The following is a 9164-nucleotide window of genomic DNA, read 5'->3' on the forward strand; positions in this document are numbered from 1 at the left end:
TAATTTTTTCTATATATTTTTAGTTGTCCAATTAATTTCTTTGTATTTTTAGTAGAGACGGGGTCTCGCTCTTGCTCAGGCTGGTTTCGAACTCCCGAGCTCAAACAATCCGCCCGCCTTGGCCTCCCAGAGAGCTAGGATTACAGGCGTGAGCCACCACGCCCGGCCAATACAAATTCTTTTATGTCCAGGATCAATTGTTCAGTACTATGGGGGTATTTTTGACTCTACAGTACATCATGGAACCCGTTCAACATGCTCTTTACAGCATGTGAATATGCCACTTACTGTATTCTCTTTATCAATCTACAAAATTACCAGTATTTTATTAGTAGCATGAACAAATCTTAGTTTCTGTAGTCCATGGGAAAGTTGACAAGTAGTTTTCTTCTTCACATGATCATTAATTCTGCTGCCCAAGAAATAAGTTGTGTCCTGACATATTATGCTATTTCTCTGTTTCTAACCTGTTCAGATGGGATCCCTTGGGGTCCTTCAGGACGTAAAGGAATTTCATTGGCCAATCAATGAAAGTATTTTGAAACCCAATTGTTCTGTAATCTACTTGATAATTTTTTAGAAACATAGATCAAGGTCTTGTTTACTCTCCTCTCTCCTAAGAGAACCATAATGGTTACTCATCACTGGACATGAACTACATACCAGTCATGTACAAAAATTATAAAAGGTATGCTTATTGAAAATATAATCTAGGTACCTAGAATGCAGAGCACTACGAGAAAGGAGAAATATAATAAAATATAACATATTCATAAAATTCTCCTCTAAATTACTGTGTATTATTTGGCAAGAATTCTAATAAACTTATTTAAGTGCTAGAATATGTTTTTAATATATACATAATTTTTTACTTTGGTATAATTATTCTCTCATTGATTTAACATGTATTAAGAACTTGACTGTAGATGTGTCAAAAAACATTCTTCTACAGCATTTTTTTATTAATGTGAAATTCCCATAATAAAATTAACCATTTAAAAGTATATAATTCACTGACACTTAGTACATTCACAATATTGTGCATCCTTTACCTCTATGTAGTTCCAAAACAAAAGGCATTTTTGATTATTACTACCATTTATAGAATCCTTTTATATGTTGAGTACCATACATACAATTTCTTTATTAATTCATGCAATAATACAAAGGTGTAAGTGTTTTTATCTCAATTTTAAAGGTAAGAAAATAAAGTTCAGATAGCTTAGGTGATTTACAGATAATCATTCACATAATGTGTTGCTTAGCCAGGAAATGTTTATTTCCAAAAGCTATGTCCTTTCCTTTGTGCTAAGTAGCACTTCATCTCCTTCTCACATTTTATTAGTTAATGAACTCCTAAGACAGATGTTTCTGCCTACTGGCATGGACTAATGTTGCAGTTAACTCTAGTGTGCTATTCAGAAAAATGTGTATTTGAGAGTTTACATAAGATAGACTTCTAACATATGTTTAAATATTTTCTTAAGATTAAAAGGTTTGTTGACTATTCCAAATTGCATTTAGCAGCCAGCACATAGAGAGGAACTGTTTTATTTTCTGTAATATTCCTTACCTTTTCATTGCCTTTCAGGTATGCTGCTTCTGTAAAGGACGGCTCCCAGTATTTTGTGCTCCTGATTGTTACAGATGGCGTTATCTCAGATATGGCTCAAACTAAGGAGTCCATAGTTAACGTGAGTAGTGGTCGCTCAGTACCAGGCTGGTTGAGTGACAGGATGGTAGTACTCAGAGTGAGACCAGAGTCTCTTTTAGTTGACTTAACATTAAAATAGAACACCCGTGCCTTTGCAGCAGATCACATCCTCAACCTTATCGAGACAACTCATACACACCATACCATTCATCCATGAGGATCAATCAGGAGTATGAATAGTTGAGTTAAAAAAAAAATTCTTCGAGACCAGCCTGAGCAAGAGCAAGACCCCATCTCTACTAAAAAAATAGAAAGAAATTAGCTGGACAATTAAAAATATATAGAAAAAATTAGCCGGGCATGGTGGCACATGCCTGTCGTCCCAGCTATTCGATAGGCTGAGACAGAAGGATTGCTTGAGCCCAGGAGTTAGAGGTTGCTGTGAGCTAGGCTAACGCCACGGCACTCTAGCCCAGGCAACAGAACGAGACTCTGTCTCCAAAAAAAAAAGAAAAAGAAAAAGAAATGATTGCTTCAAAAAGAAAGATAGTAGCATCACCTTCATATGTTCACCTCTATTAGTTTGATCTATCTGTATATAATCTTATAATTTGTACAGGTTATTTCTTAACCTTTACTTTCCAGTTATAGGAGAACTATGCTAGCTGATCTCCATTCTATAGAACTGCATAGGGGCTGGATTGATTCAAAAATTATCCTGCTAGGCCGGGCGTGGTGGCTCACGCCTATAATCCTAGCACTCTGGGAGGCCGAGGCGGGTGGATCGCTCAAGGTCAGGAGTTCGAGACCAGCCTGAGCAAGAGCGAGACCCCCGACTCTACTAAAAATAGAAAGAAATTATCTGGACAAGTAAAAATATATATAGAAAAAATTAGCCGGGCATGGCTGTAGTCCCAGCTACTTGGGAGGCTGAGGCAGGAGGATCGCTTGAGCCCAGGAGTTTGAGGTTGCTGTAAGCTAGGCTGAAGCCACGGCACTCTAGCCCGGGCAACAGAGTGAGACCCTGTCTCAAAAAAAAAAAAAATTATCCTTCTCATTATAATTTCTAATTATATGTTTGTATGATTTTTTAAAGATTATTTAATTGTCTTCTTTTCTAGATTAATCTACACAATCTGTGTTTACTAGGTGGTAATCTACAAAATTGTAACTGTTTTTACTCACCTATCTATATCTAGGTTTAGCAATGTTCGGCACGAAGTAGACATTTAATAAACATAGGTTGCATGAATGAATTATTTATCAAACCTCGTAATTATTAGCAGCATAGAGAAATATAATGAGCTGATTGGAGTATGAAAAAATAGTTACATGTGGGGAAAAATTAAATGCTTTATAGATATTCTTAGAAAAACCAACATAAAAATAAGGGGAGATAAAGGTTTACAATTTGTTTATTTGTATGTTTGTTGCTTTTTAAGCAAACACACACTTGGGTTGAATTCGTCTTGATTTCCGTTATGCTCTGGTTGGCGGCATTAATATGCATTTTAAAATATGGACTTAATAATTTAGGTTTAACTAATAGGACATGATGCACCGAGGAATAATTACTCATAATTCAGAGACCTTCATAGCTGAAGATGTGGTTGCTATAGTGTGCCATCTATCTGTTGCTGTATCTCACATTCATACCATTAAATTACTTAAAGTGATGATGTAATAGAAGTGATACATATGGTGGAAAAACATGTTACAATATCAAATATTTAGTCTCCCTCACAATCTCATAGATATTTAGTACATACATTAATAATATTAATAATAACTTTCTGTGATGATCATTTATGTTTATTCATTTACTATGAAAATTTCTTTTCTAACCTTGGATATATAAATGAGGTAGAGTATGGTACTATTACTATTTCACAAATCTGGTACCATTTTCCCCCATTAGTAACTGAAAGATTTTTGGAGGAGAAAGAACATGAAAAAGAGGCCAAAGATACTCAAAGTCAGCTTAGAAAGGTTTTGGCAGAGAGTAGCAAGTGAAAGTAAATGCTCCTTACTTTTTGTTTGCTCTTATCCAGGGCTAGTTATTCCTGAAGAATGTCTCACTGCATTAACATATGTAGATAGTTTAGAAAGGATAAGAGTATAATCAAGTATATTATTCTGTGTTAACCATTATGTTCAAAACTATTTTAAAGAACATCTGTGAAAAATATGTGAAATAAAACTCAGGATATTATTTCTTAATTCTTTTCTTAAGAACTTGATTTCTTAATTGAAACCTAATTGTGTATTCTCTTTGAAGGCCTCAAAACTTCCAATGTCAATAATTATAGTAGGTGTTGGACCAGCAGAATTTGATGGTGAGTAGTAAAATTTCAATAGGATTCCTTGGGAGTTTATTTAATCTTATGTATCATGTTCTTAGGTTTCTATCATTCTTTTCTATATAGAAGGATGTGACTTGCATTTGGGTTTGTATAGAACATCCACATACATATAGATAGATAGCTCTTGATATCTATTAACATAAGCAAATTAAAAGATCCTGTGTTTTGAGTGGGACATTCTCTCTCTAGTTTAAAGATTCATTCAGCATTCAGCTTTCTATTTCATTAGACATAGTTTGTACCTCAAAATAACATTTCTTAAGACTGACAGAGTGATAAATTGAATTTTTGTTCCCAAGGCAAAACACCCTCTGTGTTCACTAAAAACCTTTAAGGATGAGTGCTAAATTAATAAATCATTAGGTTGTGAAAAGAAATGTTAACATAAGCAGAATATGCTAATTTAATGGGTTTTCAGACCCTGGCTAGTTGATAGACATTAGCCTTATAAATAAAGAAGTTCTGACATATGAGAGAACAAAGTAAAATGAAAATGGAACTGACCAGCTGAAATTTAATGAGACTTTATATAATTATGCTAATTTGCCTTACTGGGTAGTTTTCCGTTTGGGCTCAGACCTTGTTCAAATGTCAATTAAGTGACTGGGTAAACATTTTAAAGGATAATCTGTTCCTAGTCATCTGGTAAATTCCTTTAAGAAAACTCTGTACTAGACAGCAAGTGCATGGCCATGTAACATTCACCTGGTTCAGGTGTTTTTATATTAACAAGGACAGATTAGTTTGTGACTTTGGAAATGAGAATCGTTTTAGAATGTTTGAAATAACATTAGGTCAGGTACTAGTTAATTTAGACTCATAGGTGGCTAACTAGACTATGGTTATCACTGGGGTGATTCTTATTTAACCAGCGTCCCTCGTCCGTAAAGGTAATACGTATCTGCCAGTCTCAGGTAAAGTACCCAAGGCAAAGCAAGAGTGCTGACCCTGGACTCCCTAAGACTCTATGCTTGGCTAGTCATCCTTTTCATCATTATAATCATACAGTTTCTAAAGCAAAAATCTTTTAGCTCTGACTGCCACAGCTTCTGCTAAGATTTTTTCTATCTCTGAGTATTCACATCTGTTTGCATTGTACTCCAGGCAGGAATTTGAGACTCCTCTCAGGAGTCAGGAATGCTAAGACATCTTTCTTGTCAATGCTCTGTGCACTTGATGATCTGCATTAATCAATGATCGATCAACTGCGATTCAGAGACTTCACTGATTGCTAGGCTAAAATAACTCGTGCTTTCTTCTTTGGCTTCTATTTGCTTTTGCCTCTGAAGGATGCACCTCTCATGGGTACATCTCAGCTCTCCCAGATGCCTATGGAAGTCCACCATTAAATATAGGAACTCAGACATGGGTAAACCTCAGTCAGCTCTTATTCTTCAAGAGCCCCCACACATGATACTTGAATACAAAGCCACTGACCCTTCCTGGTGTATGTTTCTGGTTATATATTTCTATGTAGAGTAGCAGGCACAGCTATTTGGGTACTATCCTCATCCAAGAGCCACAGCTATTTATTTTCTTCCTTTCTGTTGTTCCCCATGAATTCATTAGGGTTTTGAGTATAATAATTTCATCATTTCCCTCTCTGAGGTCGTGAACTAACTGGAAAAAAATATATTCAGGAATAACTCAGACAAGCATATCAGCTTTATTGCTAGCAGTGCAGAATTTGAGAATTTGGGTTCACCTGTGGACAGAGTCACACTTCTCATTGCTTTCCCTCCCCAAGATTAAATGACCTCACTCTTATCTCCAGGCCTCCTCCCTACAGAGGCAGAGCTTTGCCTATTAAGCATGCCACAGAGAGAAACTGCATCCAGCCTTAGGATAGGCTGCTCCAAAAGAGAGAGATCCAAGCTCCATTCTTTCTCCTAATATTAGTAATCCTATGAATTGTTCTTTCCATGCAAAAATATGAGTGAAGATTGTAGGTAAAAAGGAAAGGTACCTTCCCAGGAGAATTTCCTCTCAAAAATTAGAGTGAAATTTTCCTCTAGAAGCATGTGAACAGGGAATTAGGGTCCTAGAACACCTGGTTTCTGTTTTCAACATGATGGAAGCTTCAACATGATTGAAGTTTTAATAGGATGGAAAAAAATTCCAGGCCTAGTACTAGAAAAGTAGACTTTTCTGCTAGGAAACAATAGATGCTTCTCTATTTTTCTTTTTTTCCTCTCAAAACACATCTCTTCTCTCCATGGCTAAGAAGGAAAGGACAGAATACGCACATTTAATACAGAAAAATCTTTGACTTATAGTCAAATTGCTGCTCTCCTATCAGAAGAGCCTCACATGGCACTTCCAAGTCTACCATAGAGTAAGTTTATATATCACATGTGTAAACTGGTGTAGGTAAAAACAGAAATCCAACATCTACACATTTTTAACGCAAAAGACATTGTTTTTATGGGCAAAAAATACAATATTTTGTCATCTGTTCTTTGAAGATACAGGAAATAAGAATAAAGTTTTGTTTTTTTTTTGAGACAGAGTCTCACTGTGTTGCCCGGGCTAGAGTGCCATGGCGTCAGCCTAGCTCACAGCAACCTCAAACTCCTGGGCTCAAGCAATCCTTCTGCCTCAGCCTCCCGAGTAGCTGGGACTACAGGCATGCGCCACCATGCCTGGCTAATTTTTTCTATGTATTTTTAGTTGTCCGATTAATTTCTTTCCATTTTTAGTAGAAACGGGGTCTCGCTCTTGCTCAGGCTGGTTTCAAACTCCTGAGCTCAAACAATCCGCCCGCCTTGGCCTCCCAGAGTGCTAGGATTACAGGCGTGAGCCACCGTGCCTGGCCAAGAATAAAGTATTAATGAGTATTTCAATTTAATTCTGCATTTTAATAAGAACATTTAAAAACTCTCTGCATAATTTTCCCAAGGACTTTTTACACCTAAATAAAATACCTTCATTAAGGAGAAATATTTCTCCAAGCAGGATTTCCTTATCCTGAAAAGACAGTCAAGAAGTCAAACTAAAACAGCATTTGACTCTCTGCTTTGATCTGAGTTAAGAGAAGGGGATAAATAGAAGGAATTCGAACTTCCTTGTGTCTCCCATGGCTAGAAAGAAACACAGCTCTGTTGCTCGCATACTTTCCATGCATAGATACGGATGAGAAATGGGCTCATAATCTTTGCCTCATTGAGGACCAGATGGTCTAAAAAACCCAAAGAGTGGACATAACTCCACTACCAATTACATACCATCTCCCTTCTCTTTGCTCTCAAAAGTGTAGCCTCCCATCCTTGCTGCCTGCAGTCTTTTAACCCAAATGGCATGCTGAAAAGTGGAAGATATCTTATAGGATCTCATTCTAATATAGTATTATTGCCTGAATAACTGTCCTTTTCTTCATTAATTGAAATGAAACACTCACAAAAATCAATAGAGATTGTAGTGGACTGTGGAAGGTGAGACCTAAGTTATCATCTAGTTCTTGTTTCCCTTTTAGACTGAGTATAGGGTAATTGTTACAAGTTATTAACATATTAGAAAATATTGGAGAAGTTTCTGGGATTGTTGACATATCACTATGGATGTACATTTATGTCTCAAAGTGATATGAAATTTGTGAAAGCAAATTTAGATTAAATAGAAATTAATTATTGAAAATATTTGAGAATAATAGATTCTCCTATTTATACTCACAAGAAGTAGGGGAGGAAAAAGTTCTTTTGTATTTTGAATAATTAATTCCCTTATTGTTGGTAATGCACACCTTTTATAGAATTATGATATATTGCATATCTAAGCAAATTATTAAGTCGTGGCTCTCTGTCAATTATGTGTACTAGCAATGTTTCAGCTCAAACATTGACTCATGAGCATGTGTAGAAAGGTAAAATTGGAAACAATGTTTTTATCCGATATACATCATTTAAGCACTGAAGAACATAGTGAGTAGGTAAGGATTGTGTTCTGAATGAGCAATATTGGGGTTGGGATGGGGGGTGAGGAGGCAAAGATTATAATTGCAAGTAGCTCTCTGGAGTCTGGTGAATGTCATGTGTATACAAAATGAATTATCAGTAATAGAATTATACTTTAAGCACAAATTAGCATTCCTCATGTAATTAATTATTTAGCGAATTCTCACTGAAAACTTAATAAACTCTGGAAAATGTTCTTAATTGCAGCATAGCATTACTGTATCACCAGCTGTCTCATTATATCACAGCATTTCCAAATACCAACTGATCTAGGTAATGGTGAAATTATTTCTTAACCAATAAAAAAAATCATACTTCAGAAAAATGATATTTTCTCCAGTCATTATAGGGGCAAAGAAAATGTTTCTTTGTTTTTTATGTCTATTTATAAAGTAAAATTTTGACAATGTGGATAATAAAAATATAAATATAGCTTTGTTGTAGCCTCAATGAGAATGAAGATCAAGTTATTGAAAATTTTATGATGAGTGGTATCAAGTTTCTCAAATTAGAAAGAAAAATTAAAATTTGATGGATTAACATCACTTACCCAATCAATCATATAAGCATATAACTAACAGTTTAGAACTAGTAGGGTGGGGGGAGATGGACCTGTAGACTGTTCCTTAATGTATTGGCTCGCCCCATCTTTCAAAGGATTACACGGGTCTTAGCTCACTTTCCTCATCTGTAAAACATGTACACAGTCAAGTTTTGTGAGAGAAATGAATGATAGATGAAGGGATTAAACAGCTTTTTTTCTTTACATAGCGCACATTGCTACTTCATACATACTGATTTTTTTATTGCCCGCATTGTTTTAGTATTTGGCTAAAATGTACTGGATAAAATGATCACATTTCCTTTTCAAGCAATGGTCGAATTGGATGGAGATGATGTAAGAGTCTCCTCCAGAGGAAAATATGCTGAAAGGGACATTGTGCAGGTAAGAAATTAAACCTTTTTCTATTTTACTATTACCAGAAAATATCATTGGGATCTTTAACAAAATTAGAAGCTAGAAATATAATAGATTTTTTAATGACGCTTATCTATTCATTGTCTAGTCTTTAACAAAGACTAAATATATTTCGAGCTTATAGGTATTCAGGGTAAATGAACTTAGTAAAAACACACCAAAAATATTGTATATATTTTTGTATTTCCCCCATAGATTATGGTTAGAAAGGTGGAAAA

At 35.5% G+C, this 9164-nt stretch overlaps 1 protein-coding gene across 1 annotated transcript in view; it reads left to right on the top strand.

The window, feature by feature from the left end:
- Positions 1 to 9164, top strand: part of CPNE8 (copine VIII) — a 247662-nt gene that overhangs the window by 226520 nt on the left and 11978 nt on the right. Inside the window, exons 17-19 of the mRNA XM_012654995.1 lie at positions 1592 to 1694; positions 3933 to 3990; positions 8840 to 8913. Of these exons, the coding sequence (XP_012510449.1) occupies positions 1592 to 1694; positions 3933 to 3990; positions 8840 to 8913 (235 nt within the window). The remainder of the gene's footprint in view (positions 1 to 1591; positions 1695 to 3932; positions 3991 to 8839; positions 8914 to 9164) is intronic.

Source organism: Propithecus coquereli, unplaced genomic scaffold (assembly GCF_000956105.1).
Source record: "Propithecus coquereli isolate 6110/MARCELLA unplaced genomic scaffold, Pcoq_1.0 Scaffold456, whole genome shotgun sequence".
Taxonomy (NCBI): Eukaryota; Metazoa; Chordata; class Mammalia; order Primates; family Indriidae; genus Propithecus; species Propithecus coquereli.